At 46.4% G+C, this 27,294-nt stretch overlaps 1 protein-coding gene across 4 annotated transcripts in view; it reads left to right on the forward strand.

The window, feature by feature from the left end:
- LOC138963283 (centrosomal protein of 57 kDa-like) overlaps positions 1-27,294 on the forward strand; it is a 66,408-nt gene that overhangs the window by 25,290 nt on the left and 13,824 nt on the right. For 2 of the 4 annotated variants that reach the window (XM_070335348.1, XM_070335347.1), the window contains exons 2-4: positions 21,102-21,282; positions 22,530-22,835; positions 23,927-24,183. In XM_070335348.1, coding sequence (XP_070191449.1) covers positions 21,102-21,282; positions 22,530-22,835; positions 23,927-24,183 — 744 coding nt within the window. Of the gene's footprint in view, positions 1-16,552; positions 16,670-21,101; positions 21,283-22,529; positions 22,836-23,926; positions 24,184-27,294 lie in introns of those variants that run through there. The other 2 variants (XM_070335346.1, XM_070335349.1) reach the window with 2 other exon arrangements.

Here is a 27,294-nt window from a genome sequence, read left to right on the forward strand (position 1 = left end):
TAATGGCCATGATGGCAAGGAAGATTGCACTCGGAGCCATCTATCGCTGTTCTGCATGTAATGGCCGTGATGGGAAGGAAGATTGCACTCGGAGCCATCTATCGCTGTTCTGCATGTAATGGCCGTGATGGGAAGGAAGATTGTACTCGGAGCCATCTATCGCTGTTCTGCATGTAATGGCCATGATGGGAAGGAAGATTGCACTCGGAGCCATCTATCGCTGTTCTGCATGTAATGGCCGTGATGGCAAGGAAGATTGCACTCGGAGCCATCTATCGCTGTTCTGCATGTAATGGCCGTGATGGCAAGGAAGATTGCACTCGGAGCCATCTATCGCTGTTCTGCATGTAATGGCCGTGATGGCAAGGAAGATTGCACTCGGAGCCATCTATCGCTGTTCTGCATGTAATGACCATGATGGAAGGAAGATTGCACTCGGAGCCATCTATCGCTGTTCTGCATGTAATGGCCATGATGGAAGGAAGATTGCACTCGGAGCCATCTATCGCTGTTCTGCATGTAATGGCCATGATGGAAGGAAGATTGCACTCGGAGCCATCTATCGCTGTTCTGCATGTAATGACCATGATGGCAAGGAAGATTGCACTCGGAGCCATCTATCGCTGTTCTGCATGTAATGGCCATGATGGAAGGAAGATTGCACTCGGAGCCATCTATCGCTGTTCTGCATGTAATGACCATGATGGGAAGGAATATTGCACTCGGAGCCATCTATCGCTGTTCTGCATGTAATGGCCATGATGGAAGGAAGACTGCACTCGGAGCCATCTATCGCTGTTCTGCATGTAATGGCCATGATGGAAGGAAGATTGCACTCGGAGCCATCTATCGCTGTTCTGCATGTAATGGCCATGATGGGAAGGAAGATTGCACTCGGAGCCATCTATCGCTGTTCTGCATGTAATGACCATGATGGAAGGAATATTGCACTCGGAGCCATCTATCGCTGTTCTGCATGTAATGACCATGATGGGAAGGAAGATTGCACTCGGAGCCATCTATCGCTGTTCTGCATGTAATGACCATGATGGAAGGAAGATTGCACTCGGAGCCATCTATCGCTGTTCTGCATGTAATGACCATGATGGAAGGAATATTGCACTCGGAGCCATCTATCGCTGTTCTGCATGTAATGACCATGATGGGAAGGAAGATTGCACTCGGAGCCATCTATCGCTGTTCTGCATGTAATGGCCGTGATGGGAAGGAAGATTGCACTCGGAGCCATCTATCGCTGTTCTGCATGTAATGACCATGATGGAAGGAATATTGCACTCGGAGCCATCTATCGCTGTTCTGCATGTAATGGCCATGATGGCAAGGAAGATTGCACTCGGAGCCATCTATCGCTGTTCTGCATGTAATGGCCGTGATGGCAAGGAAGATTGCACTCGGAGCCATCTATCGCTGTTCTGCATGTAATGACCATGATGGAAGGAAGATTGCACTCGGAGCCATCTATCGCTGTTCTGCATGTAATGGCCATGATGGAAGGAAGATTGCACTCGGAGCCATCTATCGCTGTTCTGCATGTAATGGCCGTGATGGGAAGGAAGATTGCACTCGGAGCCATCTATCGCTGTTCTGCATGTAATGGCCATGATGGAAGGAAGATTGCACTCGGAGCCATCTATCGCTGTTCTGCATGTAATGACCATGATGGGAAGGAAGATTGCACTCGGAGCCATCTATCGCTGTTCTGCATGTAATGACCATGATGGAAGGAAGATTGCACTCGGAGCCATCTATCGCTGTTCTGCATGTAATGGCCATGATGGAAGGAAGATTGCACTCGGAGCCATCTATCGCTGTTCTGCATGTAATGGCCATGATGGAAGGAAGATTGCACTCGGAGCCATCTATCGCTGTTCTGCATGTAATGGCCATGATGGAAGGAAGATTGCACTCGGAGCCATCTATCGCTGTTCTGCATGTAATGGCCGTGATGGGAAGGAAGATTGTACTCGGAGCCATCTATCGCTGTTCTGCATGTAATGACCATGATGGAAGGAAGATTGCACTCGGAGCCATCTATCGCTGTTCTGCATGTAATGGCCATGATGGAAGGAAGATTGCACTCGGAGCCATCTATCGCTGTTCTGCATGTAATGGCCATGATGGAAGGAAGATTGCACTCGGAGCCATCTATCGCTGTTCTGCATGTAATGACCATGATGGCAAGGAAGATTGCACTCGGAGCCATCTATCGCTGTTCTGCATGTAATGGCCATGATGGAAGGAAGATTGCACTCGGAGCCATCTATCGCTGTTCTGCATGTAATGACCATGATGGGAAGGAATATTGCACTCGGAGCCATCTATCGCTGTTCTGCATGTAATGGCCATGATGGAAGGAAGACTGCACTCGGAGCCATCTATCGCTGTTCTGCATGTAATGGCCATGATGGAAGGAAGATTGCACTCGGAGCCATCTATCGCTGTTCTGCATGTAATGGCCGTGATGGGAAGGAAGATTGCACTCGGAGCCATCTATCACTGTTCTGCATGTAATGGCCATGATGGCAAGGAAGATTGCACTCGGAGCCATCTATCGCTGTTCTGCATGTAATGACCATGATGGAAGGAATATTGCACTCGGAGCCATCTATCGCTGTTCTGCATGTAATGACCATGATGGCAAGGAAGATTGCACTCGGAGCCATCTATCGCTGTTCTGCATGTAATGGCCATGATGGCAAGGAAGATTGCACTCGGAGCCATCTATCGCTGTTCTGCATGTAATGGCCATGATGGAAGGAAGATTGCACTCGGAGCCATCTATCGCTGTTCTGCATGTAATGGCCGTGATGGCAAGGAAGATTGTACTCGGAGCCATCTATCGCTGTTCTGCATGTAATGGCCGTGATGGGAAGGAAGATTGCACTCGGAGCCATCTATCGCTGTTCTGCATGTAATGGCCGTGATGGCAAGGAAGATTGCACTCGGAGCCATCTATCGCTGTTCTGCATGTAATGGCCGTGATGGGAAGGAAGATTGCACTCGGAGCCATCTATCGCTGTTCTGCATGTAATGACCATGATGGGAAGGAAGATTGCACTCGGAGCCATCTATCGCTGTTCTGCATGTAATGACCATGATGGAAGGAAGATTGCACTCGGAGCCATCTATCGCTGTTCTGCATGTAATGACCATGATGGCAGGAAGATTGCACTCGGAGCCATCTATCGCTGTTCTGCATGTAATGACCATGATGGAAGGAAGATTGCACTCGGAGCCATCTATCGCTGTTCTGCATGTAATGGCCGTGATGGGAAGGAAGATTGCACTCGGAGCCATCTATCGCTGTTCTGCATGTAATGGCGCTGACCTTTCTTGACAACCCTGTACAAGCTTTGTGTCTTGTGTATATTCACCCACCCCCTCTTCCCCCGCATTCAGCTGGTATACCTTTGACTTATCTCAGATACACACCGGCACGGTTGGCCTAGTAGTAAGGCGTCTGCCCCGTGATCGGGAGGTCGTGGGTTCGAACCCCGGCCGGGTCATACCTAAGACTTTAAAATTGGCAATCTAGTGGCTGCTCCGCCTGGCGTCCGGCATTATGGGGTTAGTGCTAGGACTGGTTGGTCCGGTGTGAGAATAATGTGACTGGGTGAGACATGAAGCCTGTGCTGCGACTTCTGTCTTGTGTGTGGCGCACGTTATATGTCAAAGCAGCACCGCCCTGATATGGCCCTTCGTGGTCGGCTGGGCGTTAAGCAAACAAACAACAAAACAAAAAAATCTCAGATACAGATAATACGAGTTTATTGTTTCGTGCACGTTTTTTCTTGTCTTTCCGGTCGTTTGCATTATACTTGCTTCGAGTGTTTTTATCGCCATATTACAGTATTTGTTTCAGGCAGTATTGTTTATTTTGTCCCTTAAATGCCCCACACCATGTATCGTTATCCCAGCATTTACAACACGATCATGGGAACGGCGGGATTTTATCACAATAGCTGCGACACAGAAGAATTTACAGAGCACCCAGATCGCTCGCCATTCAGTCCCTGGGTCTGCTGGGCTCACAGAGCTAACCCAGCCTGTTGGTCTTGCTCTCCAACACAAGGGCTTGACAGACAAGGCGACTTTGACCAGCCGTTAGAGTCCGAGTGCTTGGCAAACATACCGGTCAAGCGGCACAAATTGAAAAATCAGCGCCGATGTGTGGAGATATCTGATAGCGTGAGCATGGCGCCATTGTTGCCTGAGCTGTGTGTGGTGTTGACATAACGTATCACGGTGCTAGTAGCTCATTCTGGTTTTCAAAGGCCCAACCGTGTTTGGGTGTTATGCTTATGAATGTGGCCACCCTTTGTCGTGAATGGAAATGGACAGGTGTTTTGTTGAGGTGGTTGGTTTTGTTGTTGCTATGGTTTGGAATTGATGGTGTGGAGAGTGTGTGAATCTTTTTTGTTTTGTTTTTTGTTTTAGTTTATGGCTGAGGATACCACGGCTGCTTGCCAGGTGTTTTTTGCTGTTGGATTTGGAAAATCGTTTTTTCTCCGTTTCCGTTGAGATGTTCGATGTGCACTGATGCCTCTGTCTCCTTTCTTTCCTGCCCCTTCAGTTCTCTCACCTGTGCACCCTCCACCCTCGCTAACCCCCCACCACCGTCTCCCGGTTACACCCCCCCCCTCACCCTGGTTCCAGCCGTTCAAGCACCAACACGTACAAACAACCAGGTTCATTTTCAGCGCCCTGTCTCCGTCTTTGCAAACTGTTTGCTGATCATGTTAGGCGATAAGGACATTTTATCAGGGCCTGAATGGGCGGCCCGAGTTCCATCTGTCAGGCTGGCTTGCAACAAAAGGCTTCAACGACCCTCTCGCCCACCCCTTTGCCCAAAGGTTCTTTCACTCTGACGGCAAGGATTATCATTTCATTTCTGAGATATGCTCTTAGGACAAATTGTTGTGTGAAATTATGGTAGGAGTTCGATCTTACACTAACAGAATGCGTTGCAACACAAGACTTCAACGACCCTCTCGCCCTCCCGTTTGTCCTAAAGTTCTTCATTCATTCTGACGGCAAGGATTTTCATTTCATTTATGAGATATGAGTATGACACAAATTGTAATGTTCGTACAACTATTATAGGAGTTTACGGTTAGCTGTTAGATATGTCAGACAACAGACAGTGTCAGCGGCCCGCTTGCACTTCCTTTCACCCCAAGTTCCGTCGTCCACTCTGCCAACTAAGATTTTGATTTAATTCCTAAAATATGAGCTCAGAACAAATGTGCCTGTTGGGAAATATAATAAAGGGTTCCGGGGTGGCTGTTGGGTGTGCCATGTGTATTTGCAACAAAGTGCACTCTTTATTTGGCAAAAACAACAACCAAAACATACGGATAATGTGTCCATGAAATTTAAAGTGTGGCTACACGTGCATTATTATGTTCTTGTCGTATACCTTTAAAACAGACATCGTATACCTGTTGTACTGAGAAAAGCCATGTGAATAGGATTTGTTCATTCCGGGCGGAGGATAGAGGGGAGTTTGTGTTTTAGGACCTATCACTGTCAGCTTGACTTACGGCGCTGAAGCAGGTAGTTCCGCAACCACTGATTGCTTGCAGAAGGATTTGTTGGGGCCCATTATTCAAGGTGTGAATGGCGGGGTATAGCGACACAACACAGGCCTTGTCCCTCGCTCGCTAAGCTTTGCATTTGGAGGGGTTTCGAGCCCTTGATGTAAAAGTACTCAAAGATCTATGTCGATTGTTGAAAAAGCCACTAGGATCTCTTGTACTATGTCCTTTTCATTCATATATACCTGCACTAGAATGCAAGGGGGTGGCACGTAGGTGGGGGGGGGGGGGGGGTTAGAAGGATTTTCACATTTGGATTTTTTTTAATTCTCCCTTTTAGCCTTTAATTACTTAGGCTTGCACTGGTATACCGTGACATTTTGTACATGAGAAAAAATAGAGAAAACGATGACACGATTTACTAAAAAAGCTACCTTTTAAATACAGTCCTTTCTTCATAAAGTCTTGGTACAAGTTCAACTATACACTGCAAACGGCTGAAAACTTGACTTTCAATGACGATGAAGCCTCAACATTTGACCGGTTTAGGAAGGTTACACTAGCGTTGTGGTGAAATGGAAATGTTTGCAGATGGAATGGGTTACTTGAACTGTCGTCTCCCCCTTTTGGTGTGTTGAATATTTCATTAGCCGGGCATTGTTTCCCCTTCCGTCGACTGCTGCCGGAGTAAAAGAGCTGCGGCAATATATCGAAGGGTGGAGTTACAGATGATCGAACCGCTCACACTTCCCCGCTGCTGGTGTCAACACTAGACAGACGGTACACACGCGATCACCACGCCTGCTTCGATTTGCTTGGGAAGCGCGGTCGTTCATAGCTCTCACACACGATATATGGTTACACCGGTGCTGAGCGTTCAGGCACAGGCAAGTATGGCACTGGGTACGAATGGTGGTGGTGGCATCTGAGATCACCTCAGAAAGCAATGACCCCTCTCCATTGGCCTTGACCTTGGAAAGCAGAGCTTGTATTGGTTGTGAAAGATGCTGTGCTAACTTGGTGTTTCTGTCCCCAGAACTAGTGTCTATTTGGGACATGACGTGGATATTTGCTGGGATTTTGAAAGAGTGAATACCCTCCCTTTTGTAGGACAAATAATTGCACACGCGCTCCTGTCCACGTGTTTCAGACACACCCCTCGCTAGTGATTGGCCCCTCCAATGTTTGTCCCAGTAAAAGCAAGGGTATTCACTCTTCCACAACCCATACAAACCCGACATCATTAGTTTCGGAATTCATCTTCTCTTGGCGTCACGGGCAAAGTATCTGTCTTCTCTTGGCGTCACGGGCAAAGTATCTGTCTTGTCTTGACGTCACGGGCAAAGTATCTGTCTTCTCTTGGCGTCACGGGCAAAGTATCTGTCACGGTTGTGTACCCATTGGATTTAAATATTTATAACAGCTCCTTTGGTTCCTAAGTTGTTACAGTTAATTGCCAAAAGAACACACCCGTGAACAGCCACAAAATGATAGTCCACTCTCAGTCGCCTCTCACCGTGTTCTGCGTGTCAAGGTAGCCAGTTGGAGCACCCAACCGGATCGGGTTACTTACATGTTGTTATAGAAAGTGTAAGATACACCCTAGAAAGCATTTCTGTTTCAACTTCCGCTGAACTGGACCTGGACCTTTAGCGCTGACATATCACTTTTGGGCACAGTGTACTTAATGCGATCCTGCACCAGACTGCAGGCTGCAACACCTCTCATTGTTTGTAGTAGTTAGTACAAGAAATGTCCGACGGAGGTCGACCACAGCGTAACAAGAACAGCAACAACAAATAAATAAATGACTTCAACAACAACAACAGCAACAACAATATTAGTAACAACATATAACAGGACATAAGAATAAGAAAAGGTCAAGGACCCATGGACGTGGTTGACTCTTGCACTGTTTTGAATCCAGTGGATTTTGTTCCCGGGTAATCATTTGCTTTTCCCTTGACTGGTTTTTAGTTCTGTTCAGACGAGACTCATGATTAATTGCACAAGGCCTGGGGGCTGGTATAGCAGCATTAATATACACACTTCGCTTGCCTGTCGAAACCAAATACCCACCCACCCGCTCCCGACCACAGCCCTGACTCTTATAAGTTATAATCGGGTGGCGAGATCGATTGATACAGAGAGAGGCCGAGAAGTATAGTCCCACCTGTGCTCCTGCCTAATACGGCACCGCAGGCATTTGTTTCACACCACGCCTAATGCAATGGCTGCAATCTCTTGCACACCAAGCCTAATGCAATGGCTGCAATCTCTTGCACACCAAGCCTAATGTAACGGGCAACAATCTCTTGCACACCAAGCCTAATGCAATGGCTGCAATCTCTTGCACACCAAGCCTAATGTAACGGGCAACAATCTCTTGCACACCAAGCCTAATGTAACGGGCTGCAATCTCTTGCAGACCAAGCCTAATGCAATGGCTGCAATCTCTTGCACGCCAAGCCTAATGTAACGGGCTGCAATCTCTTGCACACCAAGCCTAATGTAACGGGCTGCAACCTCTTGCTCACCAAGCCTAATGTAACGGGCTGCAATCTCTTGCACACCAAGCCTAATGTAACGGGCTGCAATCTCTTGCACACCAAGCCTAATGCAATGGCTGCAATCTCTTGCACACCAAGCCTAATGTAACGGGCTGCAATCTCTTGCACACCAAGCCTAATGTAACGGGCTGCAATCTCTTGCAGACCAAGCCTAATGCAATGGCTGCAATCTCTTGCACGCCAAGCCTAATGTAACGGGCTGCAATCTCTTGCACACCAAGCCTAATGTAACGGGCTGCAACCTCTTGCTCACCAAGCCTAATGTAACGGGCTGCAATCTCTTGCACACCAAGCCTAATGTAACGGGCTGCAATCTCTTGCACACCAAGCCTAATGTAACGGGCTGCAATCTCTTGCACACCAAGCCTAATGTAACGGTCTGCAACCTCTTGCACACCAAGCCTAATGTAACGGGCTGCAATCTCTTGCACACCAAGCCTAATGTAACGGGCTGCAATCTCTTGCACACCAAGCCTAATGTAACGGGCTGCAATCTCTTGCTCACCAAGCCTAATGTAACGGGCTGCAATCTCTTGCACACCAAGCCTAATGTAACGGGTTGCAATCTCTTGCACACCAAGCCTAATGTAACGGGCTGCAATCTTATGCACACCAAGCTTAATGTAACGGGCTGCAATCTCTTGCACACCAAGCCTAATGTAACGGGTTGCAATCTCTTGCACACCAAGCCTAATGTCACGGGCTGCAATCTCTTGCACACCAAGCCTAATGTAACGGGCTTCAACCTCTTGCACACCAAGCCTAATGTAACGGGTTGCAATCTCTTGCACACCAAGCCTAATGTAACGGGCTGCAATCTCTTGCACACCAAGCCTAATGTAACGGGCAACAACCTCTTGCACACCAAGCCTAATGTAACGGGTTGCAATCTCTTGCACACCAAGCCTAATGTAACGGGCTGCAATCTCTTGCACACCAAGCCTAATGTAACGGGCAACAATCTCTTGCACACCAAGCCTAATGTAACGGGCTGCAATCTCTTGCACACCAAGCCTAATGCAACGGGTTGCAATCTCTTGCACACCAAGCCTAATGTAACGGGCAACAATCTCTTGCACACCAAGCCTAATGTAACGGGCTGCAATCTCTTGCACACCAAGCCTAATGTAACGGGCAACAATCTCTTGCACACCAAGCCTAATGTAACGGGCTGCAATCTCTTGCACACCAAGCCTAATGCAACGGGTTGCAATCTCTTGCACACCAAGCCTAATGTAACGGGCTGCAATCTCTTGCACACCATGCCTAATGTAACGGGCAACAATCTCTTGCACACCAAGCCTAATGTAACGGGCTGCAATCTCTTGCACACCAAGCCTAATGCAACGGGTTGGAATCTCTTGCACACCAAGCCTAATGTAACGGGCAACAATCTCTTGCACACCAAGCCTAATGTAACGGGCTGCAATCTCTTGCACACCAAGCCTAATGTAACGGGCAACAATCTCTTGCACACCAAGCCTAATGTAACGGGCTGCAATCTCTTGCACACCAAGCCTAATGCAACGGGTTGCAATCTCTTGCACACCAAGCCTAATGTAACGGGCAACAATCTCTTGCACACCAAGCCTAATGTAACGGGCTGCAATCTCTTGAACACCAAGCCTAATGTAACGGGCTGCAATCTCTTGCACACCAAGCCTAATGTAACGGGCTGCAATCTCTTGCACACCAAGCCTAATGTAACGGGCTGCAATCTCTTGAACACCAAGCCTAATGTAACGGGCTGCAACCTCTTGCACACCAAGCCTAATGTAACGGTCTGCAATCTCTTGCACACCAAGCCTAATGTAACGGTCTGCAATCTCTTGCACACCAAGCCTAATGTAACGGGCTGCAACCTCTTGCACACCAAGCCTAATGTAACGGTCTGCAATCTCTTGCACACCAAGCCTAATGTAACGGGCTGCAATCTCTTGCACACCAAGCCTAATGTAACGGTCTGCAATCTCTTGCACACCAAGCCTTATGTAACGGGCTGCAACCTCTTGCACACCAAGCCTAATGTAACGGTCTGCAATCTCTTGCACACCAAGCCTAATGTAACGGGCTGCAATCTCTTGCACACCAAGCCTTATGTAACGGGCTGCAATCTCTTGCACACCAAGCCTTATGTAACGGGCTGCAACCTCTTGCACACCAAGCCTAACGTAACGGGCAACAATCTCTTGCACACCAAGCCTAATGTAACGGGCTGCAATCTCTTGAACACCAAGCCTAATGTAACGGGCTGCAATCTCTTGCACACCAAGCCTAATGTAACGGGCTGCAGTCTCTTGCACACCAAGCCTAATGTAACGGGCTGCAATCTCTTGCACACCAAGCCTAATGTAACGGGCTGCAATCTCTTGAACACCAAGCCTAATGTAACGGGCTGCAACCTCTTGCACACCAAGCCTAATGTAACGGTCTGCAATCTCTTGCACACCAAGCCTAATGTAACGGTCTGCAATCTCTTGCACACCAAGCCTAATGTAACGGGCTGCAACCTCTTGCACACCAAGCCTAATGTAACAGTCTGCAATCTCTTGCACACCAAGCCTAATGTAACGGGCTGCAATCTCTTGCACACCAAGCCTAATGTAACGGTCTGCAATCTCTTGCACACCAAGCCTTATGTAACGGGCTGCAACCTCTTGCACACCAAGCCTAATGTAACGGTCTGCAATCTCTTGCACACCAAGCCTAATGTAACGGGCTGCAATCTCTTGCACACCAAGCCTTATGTAACGGGCTGCAATCTCTTGCACACCAAGCCTTATGTAACGGGCAGCAACCTCTTGCACACCAAGCCTAATGTAACGGGCTGCAACCTCTTGCACACCAAGCCTAATGTAACGGGCTGCAATCTCTTGCACACCAAGCCTAATGTAACGGGCAACAATCTCTTGCACACCAAGCCTAATGTAACGGGCTGCAATCTCTTGCACACCAAGCCTAATGCAACGGGTTGCAATCTCTTGCACACCAAGCCTAATGTAACGGGCAACAATCTTTTGCACACCAAGCCTAATGTAACGGGCTGCAATCTCTTGCACACCAAGCCTAATGTAACGGGCAACAATCTCTTGCACACCAAGCCTAATGTAACGGGCTGCAATCTCTTGCACACCAAGCCTAATGCAATGGGTTGCAATCTCTTACACACCAAGCCTAATGTAACGGGCAACAATCTCTTGCACACCAAGCCTAATGTAACGGGCTGCAATCTCTTGAACACCAAGCCTAATGTAACGGGCTGCAATCTCTTGCACACCAAGCCTAATGTAACGGGCTGCAATCTCTTGCACACCAAGCCTAATGTAACGGGCTGCAATCTCTTGCACAACAAGCCTAATGTAACGGGCTGCAATCTCTTGAACACCAAGCCTAATGTAACGGGCTGCAACCTCTTGCACACCAAGCCTAATGTAACGGTCTGCAACCTCTTGCACACCAAGCCTAATGTAACGGTCTGCAATCTCTTGCACACCAAGCCTAATGTAACGGGCTGCAACCTCTTGCACACCAAGCCTAATGTAACGGTCTGCAATCTCTTGCACACCAAGCCTAATGTAACGGGCTGCAATCTCTTGCACACCAAGCCTAATGTAACGGTCTGCAATCTCTTGCACACCAAGCCTTATGTAACGGGCTGCAACCTCTTGCACACCAAGCCTAATGTAACGGTCTGCAATCTCTTGCACACCAAGCCTAATGTAACGGGCTGCAATCTCTTGCACACCAAGCCTTATGTAACGGGCTGCAATCTCTTGCACACCAAGCCTTATGTAACGGGCTGCAACCTCTTGCACACCAAGCCTAATGTAACGGGCTGCAATCTCTTGCACACCAAGCCTAATGTAACGGGCTGCAATCTCTTGCACACCAAGCCTAATGTAACGGGCTGCAATCTCTTGCACACCAAGCCTAATGTAACAGGCTGCAATCTCTTGCACACCAAGCCTAATGTAACGGGTTGCAATCTCTTGCACACCAAGCCTAAAGTAACGGGCTGCAATCTCTTGCACACCAAGCCTAATGTAACGGGCTGCAATCTCTTGCACACCAAGCCTAATGTAACGGGCTGCAATCTCTTGCACACCAAGCCTAATGCAATGGCTGCAATCTCTTGCACACCAAGCCTAATGTAACGGGCAACAATCTCTTGTATGTTTGCACGGATTTGCTGGAGTGTGCCTTTGGCAGTTGCAGGTATCTAACCCCTGACTTTCACTGTGCAACGGCTTTATTAGCTAGGATTTCGCGTTGAGAGACTGGGTTGTGTGTTCAGTTTGCACTTCGAGGCAGAGTAGGTGTTTATTATCTCCATAAAGAGACTCGGGGTTTATGTGTGCGCCAAGTGTGTGCTCTGTGGATTGACCGATCTATGTTATCGAAAGCTGCGATTGATTCTTGGTTTGAAGTGTTTATCGGTGATATTGTGTTGAAGTGTTGGCTTTCAAGTAATACTGATTCTCTTACCCCGGTAAGACACGTGCGTCATTCACTCTAACATCGTCACATTTCATCTTTGATTCACTTGTTTAAATAATGTGTCTTTGACAACTGTTGTTTTGCTTTGATTTGACAATAAAAGGTCTCATCACAAAGATCTGCCCGTTTACGTATTTGCCTATTTTTTTTTTATGACGGGTAGTATTGGTAGGTGGAAAGGTATAAATGACACCCATGTCAATGTTTGAGTTTAATGCAGCCCCATCCCCAGAAAAAAAATGCCACTGTCGACAATGGTGTATGTTTGTGATGTATGTCCAAGACGTTGGATGTTACTATCTCACGTGAAAGCCGGACTGTCAGGTCTGTGTGGTGGGCAGCATGATGGGTTGCGCGACAAGTGTTGTGCGTCCAATTCTTCGTCCATCAAAATATTTGAAGTGAAAGTTACGTTACAGGCAGTGAAGTTGACAGACACGACCGTTGTTTCAGCACAGCAAGCGATGGTCCAGTAGCGGGCCCTGTGCTTGTGTCAATTTCTCCCAAGATCTCAATGCGATTGACTCGGGGAGCTGTTTGCCTCGTTGCTTCGTGTCACTCGGTGTCAACTGCACAACACGACTTGGGATGGAACGGTACACACGATGACGTCAGTGGCTACGGTTTGGGGCAGTGGAGTTTAGGCGGCCTGTGGATGGTTGTAGCTCATGATAGCTGCACGGCCAGGATTACGTTAATCCATGCACTCACACAGATTAAAGGCAAGGACAGGGTCGATTTCTTGTGAAGGCAAAAAAAAAGAGAGTAAATTTGAAGGCGCTTATTGTCCGTCAGGTCTTAATTGCCTATATTGGAGATGAATTGGTTTATACGATTCGAGTTTTCACGCCCTCACGGCTTTTGATGTATGCGTGTTTAGGTGGTATCAGCCATCTGCACTTATGGTAGAATGACCAAGATCTTTAACGTGCCATTGTGGTGACACGGGGGTGGGAGATGGATACCGTCTCTGGGTCTGCACATAAAGTTGACCCGTGTCCGTCCCGGCCCGGATTCGAACCAGCGACCTTTCGATCACAAGTCCAGTGAAGGCAAGAACCTTGGCACGGCTTATGTAAGGCGCATGTGAGAGAGGGGGAGATAGCTAGAAAGAGAGAGAGGGGGGGGGGTCAGAGAGAGAGAGAGAGGGGGAGAGAGTAAGAGAGAGAGGGGGAGAGAGAAAGATAGAGAGGGGGAGAGAGAAGGATGGAGAGAAGGGGGAAGGGGGGGGGGGAGAGAATAAGAGAAGGGGGGAAAGAGAGAGAGGGAAAGAGAGAGAGAGATGATGATGATAATTAGTTTTAACGTCCTCTTAGAACCATTTGGCCTATCTTTTTCTTTAACAATGTCTTTCCAAAAACAAAACTCCAAGACCACACAAGCTATTGCAACCTACTCCTATCTCTCGTCTCTCTTCCTGGGTACAATGGTACCTAAGACTTACATTCAAATGCTTACATTTCCATGCTACCCACATTATCAAAATACCAATAATTATTCAAAACAAATGTTGACTACTACCTAACTTCATTTCAGACCCACACCCATTATTATACACACATTTCACATTTAAACCATTAGTCGGCCCCCTGTCGATATTTATCGACTAAGTTCCTTGTAGTGAAATTGCTTTCAGCTTTGACATGTTTTGATGAGGATTTGGCGAACTTTGACCTTGGCACTTGACCTTGCCACCCCCCCCCCCCCCCTATCCCCTACAACCCTTTCCTTCCTTCCCCCCTCTCCACCCCTCCCCCTTTTCCTTCTTGATTTCAAGGCAATGTTTCGTTTTGACTTGAGTTTGCATGCTCTGGGTCGCACTCTGAGTTTCAATCACTTCGTTTGTGCTATTCTGGAATATTCCAGCGTGTTTTTAAACTTGTAGTGGAAATGAACGTCTTTGAGACTCTCAGTTTGTGCCTGTGAAAATGTCTAAAATCACTGAATTCATCCGGTCGTGAAAATGAACATGAATGCGTCTGTACGAATCAGCTAAAAACCTAGATTGAGATGAGGAATTTTAAAAGCAGCTTAGTATTTTGAACTGATCAAAAAAAGTCGGGTGGGTGGGGGCGAGAGTTGGCTGTGTCCGTGTTCCAGCATACCGTTCATTCGATCCTTCACAGCCCGAAATTAATTCTGATCGTGCTTTCATTCCCCCCAGCGGTACGGAGCTGTGATTATACCGTAAAATCCCTAGCAAACGCCCAGTATCTAGCAAACGCCCACCCCCCACTTTTGGCCAAAAGTTGTGCAGAGGGGTCACTGCCAAGCAAACGCCCACCCCCTTTTTTGCTTTAAAAAAAGTGTTTTAAGACAGTCGGCCTCTTTATCTACGATTTGTGCACACTGTTCGATGGTTCGCCGGTTTTTTCTTCTTCTTTTTTTCCTATCACAGAACGTTGATCTTTATTTGTGTAAACAAACGGTGTGTATATTTTTTTTTAATTAAAATTGCATAAATCACATGTTGTATCACTGTTTTTTCTCGTAAAAATGTGATGACACTTTATCTTGCAAAAGGGTGTATACCTAGCAAACGCCCACCCCCTACTTCTTCCCGAAATCAGTGCGAAGGGGGGGGGGGGGGGGGGCGTTTGCTAGGGATTTTACGGTAATCAGGTAGTTTGTCAACACTGCCAACCTTTGTCGCCACTCTATTTGCATTCTTTTTTATGGGGGCGAGGACGCCCCCATTCTATACGGATAGTTTCGAGGTTGACCATGGGCAGCGCCATTTTGTTGTGAAATACGTCATCAGTTTGTGTACACAGGAAGTTGTGACATCCGTCACCCTATGGGAGGGGTGACGTCAAAATTGTTCATCTGTAGAAAGTTGTGAAATCCGTCACCCTATGGGAGGGGTGACGTCAAAATTGGTCATCACAGAGTTTGTTTAACACAGGAAGTTGTGAAATACGCCACCCTTCTGGTGCATGTACTACCCTGGCCAAGTTTCCTCTCAAGACATCAAAGAGACCGCCCCAGTATACTCTACAGCCTCTGGGCGAACCACCTCTCATAGCTAAAACTGGGTCAATGACCCCTGGGAAGAAGGTCAGTGTCTATAAAATTTTACTCCTAGGCTTGCGGCCAGGGGGGGGGGGGAGTATACCGGTACCATTTGAGAATCAGACCAAATGAGAATTGAACCATTTGAGAACATCCTTTTTTTTCAATCACTACATCGAAGGCCTGCGGCCCGGGGTTCACATGGGTTGGTTTGTTTGTTTGTTTCAAACCCACACCCATATACACACATTTCCCATTTAAACCATTTGTCGGCCCCCTGTCGATATTTATCGACTAAGTTCCTTGTCTCTTCTGTGTACGGATTGTATTTCTTCACTGATTTGCATGCGGTGGTATGTTTTTGACTGGATGGGTTTGGGGCGGTTTAGGTATTCTTCTTGATTTTCTTTGATCTTTAGTTTTGGCCTGTGAACGGATTTCTTCCCGTCTTCGTCCATGAACTTTCTTTGGACAATGATACGGTTGTTCTCCGTTATGTGTTGTGGTAGTCATGCGTACATGCACAGCCACAGAACTCTGGGTGGGGGGGGGGGGGGGGAGAGTGGGGGCTCTCTTCACGAGTAGACAGGAGGAGAAATCACACACCCCCCCCTTCACCCCCATCCTCCTCACGGGAGATGGAGAAAATTTAAAAAAAGATTTGTTTAAAACGAATTAATATTTATTTTCTACAGTTACATGTGAAGCAGGCAACATATATATATATATCTGACACACAGAAAGACATGAAGTAAAACGCTTTTTAAAGACTGCTTGCGAGTGGAGCTTTGCACAGTATTTTTGTCGTGCATATTGAAAGAAAGAAGTGAGAATTGGCGACGAAGCGAATTTGATGTAATCTGTAATTCTTGACAGATATATTGAAAGTTAAACTTGATTTGGTTCTTGAAGATGAAAGTAGGTTGAAGGGACAGGACAACCAACGCCCAACCAATCCAACCAATCCAACCAATCGTGATGTACAGCTGCCGTCAGTCACACTCCTTTCTGCTAGAAACCAGCAGCCTGCACGTGAGACATAATTGTGTTTGGCAGTGCAGTGAAACCCCCCTTTTAACATATTCTAGAATCTGAGAAAAGGAGGAAGTCTTAAAATGGGTGTAAATTTACAGAGGTTATGAACAGAAAATGAGAGAAAACTGGGTTTTAAAAGGATGGAGTCTTAAATTAGGGGGGGGGGGGGGGGTCTGAAAAGGGGGGTTCCTCTGTACCCCTCTGTGTTTCTACTTGACCGGGTTGTTTGACAGAAGCGTTGGATGTTGACCCACTAAGTGGAGAGTCAGTGTCGCTGTGTTTGAAGTTGTGACAGTGATTGGTGGTGCGTTTAGAACTCTGGTGGTGCTGGCAGTAGCTGTTATCACAATCAGGAGTTAAAAGGGTTGCGACGTCTTCGGCTGTTTTCCCTTTTTACATTCAGTCAAGTTTTGACTAAATGTTTTAACATAGGCGGGGAATCGAGACGAGGGTGTGGTGTGTGTGTGTGTGTGTATAACGTGATTCAGAGAAACTACTTGATCGATCTTCATGAAATTTAACATGAGAGTTCCTGAGTATATCTCCACCCGTTTTTTTTTTAATTTTTGTGGATAAATATCTTTGAAGACGTCATATCCGGTTTTTTGTGAAAGTTGCGGCAGCACTGTCACGCTCTCATTTTTCAACCAATTTGGTTGAAATTTTGGTCAAGTAATCTTCGACGAAGCCCGGACTTTGGTATGGCATTTTAGCAGGGAGGCTTAACAATTAATTGATGAGTTTGGTCATTAAAAATCTGAAAATTGTAATTAAAATATATTTTTTATGAAACGATCCAAAAACAATTTCATCTTATTCTTCATCATTTTCTGATTCCAAAAACATATAAATATGTTATATTTGGATTAAAAACAAGCTCTGAAAATTAAAAATAAGAAAATTATGATTACAATCAAAATTTCCGAAATCGATTTAAAAACATGTTCATCTTATTCCGTGTGTGTTCCTGATTCTAAAAACATATAGATATGATATGTTTGGATTAAAAACCAGCTCAAAAAGTTAAAAAGAATAGAGATTCTGCTATCTGCTCAGCGCAACCACTACTGCGTCAATTTCACTGCCTTTGCCACGAGCGGTGGACTGACGAGTATACGGTCTTGGTGAAAAAAATGCAGTGCGTTCAGTTTCATTCTGTGAGTTTGACAGCTTGACTAAATGTTGTATTTTCGCCTTACGCGACTTGTTTTCCTTCTTTTCCACCTAGGCGGAGATTGAGCTGATCTTTTGGTCCGGGGGTATGAGTATGATGACGAGCTTCTGTGCAGTTAAACGCGCTTTAATGTCCAAGTCGAAGTAATCTGGAGAGTGAGAGGGAGGGAGGGAGAGAGAGAGTAGAGAGAGAGAGAGAGAGAGGAGAGAGAGAGAGAGAGAGGAGAGAGAGAGATTGGAGAGAGAGAGATTGGAGAGAGAGAGAGAGTTGGAGAGAGAGAGAGAGATTGGAGAGATAGAGAGAGGAGAGAGAGAGATTGGAGAGAGAGAGAGAGAGAGAGAATGTGCGTGCTTGGGTGTGTGTGTCTATGTGTCTTGGACGAAGAACTTGAGAGGAATTCGTTGAACATCCGATTATGTGAACTGTGGGTCCGTAATCGAAAAGGGATTGGAATAGAGGACCGTCGTGGCGAAGGGGGGGGGGGGGGTGTCATTCACAGCTTTCTCTTTAATACCTCGTTTGGCCCCCAACGTGGTGACTAGTTGATGTGGCAGACAGAAGAGATCGGGGTTACGGGTACCGGTGTGACGTTTTCATCTTTCGCCGTGTTGATATTTCGCTTCTCGGCCTCGTTGATCTAGAAAAAACTCTACACTGAACAAAAAAACACCCTTCGATAGTACTGATGAGCGACCTTGTGTACCTTACATTCATGGGGCCAAATTTGTCCAACCAATTTGTTTTATTTAACTTAGAAATTTGATTCATCCTAAAATGTTTCCTTCTTACTCAAGGGACGTAACCACTCAGTACACGTTTTCGAAGAATTCGATTTTGGGGTTGAAATCTATTAAATGTTACCACCAATTTTCTTCACATGCAAGAAACTCACATGCTTTTCTTCCTTAAATAATTTCACTTCTTAATTTTACCAGGAAACAACATTTCAGTCTTGAGTATATTTCGAGGGGGAAATATGTACACAGGCGAAAGATGAAATCGTGACACCGGGCACCGGCTGGAATTGGAAGCGCGGGGGCAACAGACAAAGGATCTTTTGTGTCCCTGTTTTTGTTGCCCCAATACTTTACCACGCTTTTTACTCAATCAGGGTCACTGCAACTAAGTGCTAGTATTGGCACGGGTGATCTGTTGACAGGTAGATGTTTTTCTTTCTCTTTAATAGGGTGTAAATTACAGGCGGTTTCTCTTTCTTTTCACTTGGAAGGATATTGGGGTAATAAACAACAGAAGCCTGGGATAGCAATGCCTGTTTTATAAGTTGCTTTGTTAAGAATTGCTGCTGAAACATCCCCCCCCTCTCTCTCTCTCTCTCTCTCTCTCTCTCTCTCTCTCTCTCTCTCTCTCTCTCTCTCTCTCTCTCTCTCTCAAGGACAGATTGTAAGACTAGGCAATGCCTAAAATCTCCATCCTTCTGTAATAAAGTTTAATCAATCAATCAATCAATCTCTCTCTCTCTCTCTCTCTCTCTCTCTCTCTCTCTCTCTCTCTCTCTCTCTCTCTCTCTCTCTCTCTCTCTCTCTCTCTCTCCTTCCTCCCTCTGTTTTTCGACCTATTTTGTCTGTCTCTGTTGGTGTGTGTGTTGGTGTGTGTGTTGGTGTGTGTGTTGGTGTGTGTGTTGGTGTGTGTGTTGCCACCAGCATCATGGATAATGAGTCATTGACTAATGTCAAGGATTTTCCCAACCTCATTCTCATTACTGATATATTAGTCGTAACTTGTATGCTCATTTTTGCTTCAGGTTTGAATTTAGGACATGAAAAAAATTCTCTAAAATGCCTTCAGGTTGACCCACATTTCTCTGTGAAAATGTGAACAAAACCAAAGTCAAATTCAATATGCAGCAATTAAAATGAGATACGACAACAACAAAAGAAAGCAAGATGTCTGTGATCCTTTTAAAGGAAAGATCAAAGAGTTTCGTGAGTAAACTTTGTCTCCGTGGCTGTGGAAAATTACTTGTAACTGTAAGGCTGTGTGTATCATGTTGGTGTTGTATGTAATTAAGAGGTGAGTGTCTTATTGTTATATGTAATTAACAGGCGAGAGCCTTGTCGGTGTTGTATGTAATTAACAAATGAGTGTCTTGTCGGTGTTGTATGTAATTAAAGGCACAGTAAGCCTCCCGTAAACCATCACAGAACTCCCCGAGCGTCTACATACAGTACAAGCATACTTCCACTTGAACGCTCACCGAACGGGAACATCCTGGCTGCTTTCTGTCGAGCGTGAGAAATTTTCAAAGAATTTATTTTCGTGGACTTGGTTCCCTCCACAATGGCGCCTCGTTTTGGTGCTGGACGGCTGTTATGACTATTCAACTTACCGGAAATCACGCCCGGACAGTAAGCCTCCCGTAAACCATCACAGATACTGTCAGGCTTTTACACACAGTACAAACACCCTTCCATTTGAACGCTCACCAAACGGGAACATCCTAGGTGCCCAACGTAAAGAGCGAGCAATTTGTAAAGAATTAATTTTGCAGATTGTCAAAAATGAGTTAATTCCCTTCGGGTCTCATTCTATGATGTAAACTGGCGATAGCCGTGGATCGATGATTATCAGAATGTTTTTGGACCGTGGTGCGTTTTTGCGCTAGACCTAACTTTTAAAATCTAAATAATAAATTGACAGCTTGTTACACAAACATTCTTTAATCATAAAAGAATTCTTTTTTCATCAAGAAAGTTTAAAAAAAGAAAAACCCGGAAGCAGGATCACGCAAGGGTCGTAGCAGACGACGGTTTATGTATATCGCCGTTCCTCTCAACAGTCAAAAGCCATCGCTAGAGTTCTTGTGAACCACAGCCGTTTGTTTCGTGCATAAAAACGTGCTATTGTAGATAAGCTCACATCGAGTCGCATTCAAATGACTAACTGACGACTACATTGTGAAAAAGGGAAACTGGATCACACGGGTTCACGATGGCTCAGGGGTAAGATAAACCACGCAAAAATAAATTCTTTGAAAATTGTTCGCTCTTTACGGAGGGCACCTAGGATGTTCTCAATCGGTGAGTGTTTAAATGAAAGGGTGTTTGTACTGTGTGTAAAAGCCTGACCGTATCTGTGATGGTTTACGGGAGGCTTTCTGTGCCTTTAACAGATGAGAGTCTTGTCGTTCCGTCGCGATATAACCTTGAATGGTTGAAAACGACGTTAAACACCAAATAAAGAAAGAAAGAAAGTCTTGTCGTTGTGTATAATTGACAGGCTTGTGTCTTGTTACAGGAGCCGGTGGGAGTGGGCAGCCCAGGCACAAGCTTCACGGGCCATGGAGGTTTCAACGGATACGACAGCTTAGCGGATACCTCCTACCACCCCTACCCCCCCTCCCGCCCCTTCGTCAACACAGACTACCAGCGATCGCCTGCCAAGCCCGTCATGTCCTTCCCAGAGTCCAACAGAGATGGTATGTTCATGTTGTTCTCTTTGTTGTTATTGTGACCAGTGTTGTTGTTGTGGTGATGGTGTTGAATCATTTAAGTCATCGGGGGTCTTTGTAATGAGAAGTGTTCGTCCGTATGGGCGTGAACATAAAACTTAACGTTGAGGTTATCTGAAATGTGTTTGAAGCTAGAGCTTTCAAACTCTGAAAGTTTGAAAATGTTTTATATTATCATTATTTCGTAAATGTTTTTTTTAATGAATTAACCCTTCTGGTGTTTTACGGTAATCTTGATTCAGCAATGTTAGAAGTCCTTGCAAGTCAGTAGTAAAACCTTAATGAAAACCTGTCCCCAGGAGTGGTGCAGTAAAACCTTAATGAAAACCTGTCCCCAGGAGTGGTGTAGTAAAACCTAAATGAAAACCTGTCCCCAGGAGTGGTGTAGTAAAACCTTAATGAAATCCTGTCCCCAGGAGTGGTGTAGTAAAACCTTAATGAAAACCTGTCCCCAGGAGTGGTGTAGTAAAACCTTAATGAAATCCTGTCCCCAGGAGTGGTGTAGTATCCGTTTGCATGGCCATGTTGGGTTTGATGCGTGCATGCCTGGTTTTCTCCTGTAGATGGGTGTCGGCACAGGAGGTCTGCCCGCTGTCCTCAGCCAACATGCTCCGTCTTCATGGCAGCTCAAATTTTTTATCGAGGTTCTCTCCTCTAGATCCGCCGTGTTTCGCCTAGGGGCTTGCGCTGCCTAGTTGATAGGGTCACCTCGTAGAGGATGTGGTCATAGACCACGCACGGTCGGTCTTGGGATAGGGAAACGTTATGCTAGTCCGGAGGGATTACGCCACAATGGCCACCTCGCGAAGACCCAGGGTCCTAGACTAGGGAGGTCCAAGGGGGAGCACCGGGAGGGCTACCCCTCTACCCGCACCTCCAACACAATCCCTTCCCCTGGTAGCTTCATCCCCAAGGAGGAAACAGAGCTACCTGCAACACCCCAGTGGTGTAGTAAAACCTTAATGAAAACCTGTCCCCAGGAGTGGTGTAGTAAAACCTGAATGAAAACCTGTCCCCAGGAGTGGTGTAGTAAAACCTTAATGAAAACCTGTCCCCAGGAGTGGTGTAGTAAAACCTGAATGAAATCCTGTCCCCAGGAGTGGTGTAGTAAAACCTTAATGAAAACCTGTCCCCAGGAGTGGTGCAGTAAAACCTTAATGAAAACCTGTCCCCAGGAGTGGTGTAGTAAAACCTAAATGAAAACCTGTCCCCAGGAGTGGTGTCGGCGCTGCGCAGCCTGCAGGACAAGATGCACAAGCTGGAGTTTGAGCGGAGACAGGCGGAAAACAACCTGCACACTCTGGCATCCGAGACAGAGAAGTACAAAACCTCCCTCCACCATCCTCCCCCACCCCAGTATCACCACGACAACATGTTGCCATCCTCCAGGCCGACCTCCAGGCCATCCTCCAGGCCGACCTCCAGGCCATCCTCCAGGCCGACCTCCCGGCCTGACTTTGACAGCGATGACATGGTTCCAGGCACCAGTGGTGTGGGTAACGCTCGCACACAGCCACGAGGTGAGGGTTGCTTGTGGGGCAGGGAGAGAAGGGAAGGGCTACGGTGTGAGTGTGTCTGGGTGTGTGAGTGTGAGTGTGTCTGTGTGTGTGAGTGTGTCTGTGTGTGTGAGTGTGTCTGTGTGTGTGAGTGTGTCTGTGTGTGTGAGTGTGTCTGTGTGTGTGAGTGTGTCTGTGTGTGTGTGTGTGTGTGTGAGTGTGTCTCTGTGTGTGAGTGTGTCTGTGTCTGTGTGTGTGAGTGTGTCTGTGTCTGTATGTGTGTCTGAAAGTGTCTCTGTGTTTTGTGTCTTTGTCTGTGTCCTTGTGAGTGTGTCTGTGTCTGTGAGTGTGAGTGTGTCTGTGTCTGTGTGTGTGAGTGTGTCTGTGTGTGTGAGTGTGTCTGGGTGTGTGAGTGTGAGTGTGTCTGTGTGTGTGAGTGTGTCTGTGTGTGTGAGTGTGTCTGTGTCTGTGTGTGTGAGTGTGTCTGTGTGTGTGAGTGTGTCTGTGTGTGTGTGTAAGTGTGTGTGTGTGTGTGTCTGTGTGTGTGAGTGTGTCTGTGTGTGTGAGTGTGTCTGTGTCTGTGTGTGTGAGAGTGTCTGTGTGTGTGAGTGTGTCTGTGTGTGTGAGTGTGTGTGAGTGTGTCTGTGTGAGTGTGAGTGTGTCTGGGTGTGTGAGTGTGAGTGTGTCTGTGTGTGTGAGTGTGTCTGTGTGTGTGTCTGTGTGTGTGTTTGGTTCAGTCTGCACATGCATGTTTGTATCCTAGTTGGAAATGGACAAATTGAATGTAGAACTTCAATGAGGGGAATCGAGGCATGTGATTCACCACACTCTTCTACTGTGATCTTATAGTGTAGCTCTTCTTCTGCGTTCATGGGCTGAAACGCCCACGTACACTCATGTTTTTTGCACGAGTGGGTTTTTACATCTAGCCTGCCATTTAAGCAGTCATACTCCGATTCCGGGGAATAGAGCATAGCTAATTTGCTAAATGTAATTTTTAGAGGTTTAATTTGTTACATAAATGTGCATTGAAACTGTCATTAGCTTTTTAATCAGTGTATAAGACTTTTGCTTAATGTTTTGTAACAAGTCTGACACAGTCATTGTCCCCCCAGAGCTGGAGTCGCAACTGTCGTCAGCGGAGACCAGGTGTCAGTTGCTGGAGAAGCAGTTGGAGTACATGCGCAAGATGGTGCAGACAGCGGAGCGTGACCGCACCGACGCCGTTCAGAAAGCCGAGGTCTTGCAGCAGGAACACAACGTGCACCGCAACCCCTCCCCCTTCACCCCCGACTACCACACTCAGCTGGACCGTATCGGGGAGTTGGAGCGCGACCATCTACGTCTGACGGCCACACAGACGCTGGCTGAGGTGAGATTCTAAGCACCGAGTTGAGATTGTGGTTCATTTATTTTCTGGAGGCAATGGACGATGTTCTGAACTCTGCCTGGTTTGTTTGGGTTGTGAAAGATTGAATACCGTTGCTTTTATTGAGGCAAACTTTCCCATGTGACATTATAGGCCAGTGACACTAGCGAGGGGCGTGTGTGAAACATGGGGTCAAACAGCATGTGTGGAAAGTTTGCCTCACTAAAAGCAAGAGTATTCTCTCTTTCACACCCTATACAATCCTGACAGAGTTATTGCGGCTGTTCATCTATTGATTAGCCATCAATCCACAATTTTTGTTTGGACAATAGATAATCTTATTTCTTTTGTGCATGATTGTTGCCTTTGGTTTGACTATGCATTCCAAACAGCATTGTTCATAGTTTTGCTGTGGCATGGGATGATGTTGATGTGGCATGTGATGATGTTGCTGTGGCATGTGATGATGTTGATGGTCTTTGTGAATGAAGAGTGATAGTGGAGTGAGAATTAGCGTGTGGTTTGGTTTCTGGAGCTGTTGGTGTTTGCATTTTGTGTAATGGTTATCATTTCTGCAAGGGCATTATATTGGACAAGATTAATTAACCCTCATGGTTAATGGGCCTCACCTCATGGAGAATTTGCATCATCGTTCTGCTTTTGTTCATTTTACTCCTGTGTACACATATCATTTTCAGTTTTGATTTTCCAATTTTCATTATACTCCTTTCATTTTTGTCATTAGAAAAATTAATAGTCTTTCAGATGTTTTGGTTTTCTGGTCTTGGCTCAATGGAAAGTGACGATCTTACATGACAAAAATGCGTTGAGAATTAACTGTTTGATTCAATTTCGTGATGAATGTGTTTTCCCCAGATGAAAAAGACTACTGTTTGTGAGGTACTTATCACTGACTTGAAGTGAAGGGAAGTAGGGATGGGGGGGGGGGGGGGGGGGGGGTAGAGCGATCACTGTTTATTTCATGTAAAAACCTAGCACATTTCCTGGAAAAAAAGCAGTTCTTTTACACAAACCCCATTATTGTCTGTAACTTTATAAAGCCTGATATTAATTGAGTGAAGATGACTTCACAAAGCTTTGGCACTGAACTGTTGGTAAAAAAACTTCACAAAGTCTACTTCACGGAGCTTTGACACTGAATTGTTGGTAAACAGACTTTGCAAAGTCTGTGTGAAGTCAACTTCAAGCTCAATTAAAGATGGCCTTAAGTTTAAGTCAAAGATGACCTTAAGTTTAAGTCCAGAAGACCCCCAATGTAACTACGGGCAGATTCACGTCATGTGTGTCCTTTCATCAACCTCAGGGCTGTGTCATGCCTATGTCAGGGCTGTCATGCCTATGTCAGTGCCGTGTCATGCCTATGTCAGTGCCGTGTCATGCCTATGTCAGGGCTGTCATGCCTATGTCAGGGCTGTGTCATGCCTATGTCAGTGCTGTCATGCCTATGTCAGGGCTGTGTCATACCTATGTCAGGGCTGTCATGCCTATGTCAGTGCTGTGTCATGCCTATGTCAGTGCTGTGTCATGCCTATGTCAGTGCTGTGTCATGCCTATGTCAGGGCTGTGTCATGCCTATGTCAGGGCTGTGTCATGCCTATGTCAGGGCTGTGTCATGCCTATGTCAGGGCTGTGTCATGCCTATGTCAGGGCTGTGTCATGCCTATGTCAGTGCTGTGTCATACCTATGTCAGGGCTGTGTCATACCTATGTCAGTGCTGTGTCATGCCTATGTCAGTGCCGTGTCATGCCTATGTCAGGGCTGTGTCATGCCTATGTCAGGGCTGTGTCATGCCTATGTCAGGGCTGTGTCATGCCTATGTCAGTGCCGTATCATGCCTATGTCAGGGCTGTGTCGTGCCTATGTCAGTGCTGTGTCATGCCTATGTCAGGGCTGTGTCATGCCTATGTCAGGGCTGTGTCATGCCTGTCAGGGCTGTGTCATGCCTATGTCAGGGCTGTGTCATGCCTATGTCAGGGCCATGTCTTGCCTATATCAGAAAAGACACTGCTAGGTTTTGACATCAAGATGTTTGAAACGGATCTCATAAATAACGATCACTTGGTTGGTGTGACTCTTGCACTTTGCGCCATACAGTATAAACACTAGTACAGGCAAATCCGGATAAGACGAAATTGAAGGGACCGAATTGTTATTGTGTCCTATCCGAAATTTCGACTTGGTCATAGTACAGTGGAACCCCTCTCTAGCGACCTTGAAAATGTTGACAAAAATCGGTCCTTATGGAGGGGGGTCCTTTCAGAGGGAGGGGGCGGGGCCACAAAGAAAGTCACCTCAGATTTTCTTAAAAAAAGAAAACAGAGAAGTTTGAGTTGCTGACGACCGTTTCCTCAAGCAAACTGCTTCGATTTCATGTTTGACATTGTCGATGGTGTCCACCAGTTCTGGTGCATGTTTCAATGCAAAAAGAGTTAGTTTCTGAGCAAGCATTTCTTTACAGCAGTCCCTGCAATGATGAAGGCCCTCCGAGAAAGAGAGTGAAAAATCGGCCACCGTTCTCAGCATCGCGTATCTGTGTGTAACCTCTTTCATTGACAAGATACAAGTTTCCCTGCAGCCTTGACCAGTGAGTCGGTTACCTAATCTGTGAACCCTTCAGTTGTGTTGCTTTGTCAAAAGTTAGACACAGTCAACTAGTTTTGCTCTGGGTGAACAGTGCAGCTGGCCTCAATTAGCCGGTGACACCTCTCTGGCCACAGCACCAAACAGTACATGGCTGGGGGGAGAGAGAGAGAGGGGGGGGGGGGGTAGCTGGCTACACTCAGTGGGGTGTCCGGTGTCACTGAAGTCAGCAGGAAGAGCATTGGAGAGAAATAGAGAGGTGTACTCTTCCAAACAATTTCCAAGGATCAGTTGTCAGGGCTTAGGGTAGTCAGTGAGGGAGAGTGAGAGCGGTTTGTGTACAGTCCGACTGAAGCGTGAAAAGTCACTGCCACAAGATCGGCATGCAGTCAATAAAGCCAGACAAGAAGAATGATTATGACATGCGGCTCAATCTGCTGTTTTTTTTTATTCAAACTGGTTTTCAACGCTTATTCTCACAAAGCATCTGCACCTCTGCCTCTAGCTCTGTG

Source organism: Littorina saxatilis, linkage group LG3 (assembly GCF_037325665.1).
Source record: "Littorina saxatilis isolate snail1 linkage group LG3, US_GU_Lsax_2.0, whole genome shotgun sequence".
NCBI classification, from domain to species: Eukaryota; Metazoa; Mollusca; class Gastropoda; order Littorinimorpha; family Littorinidae; genus Littorina; species Littorina saxatilis.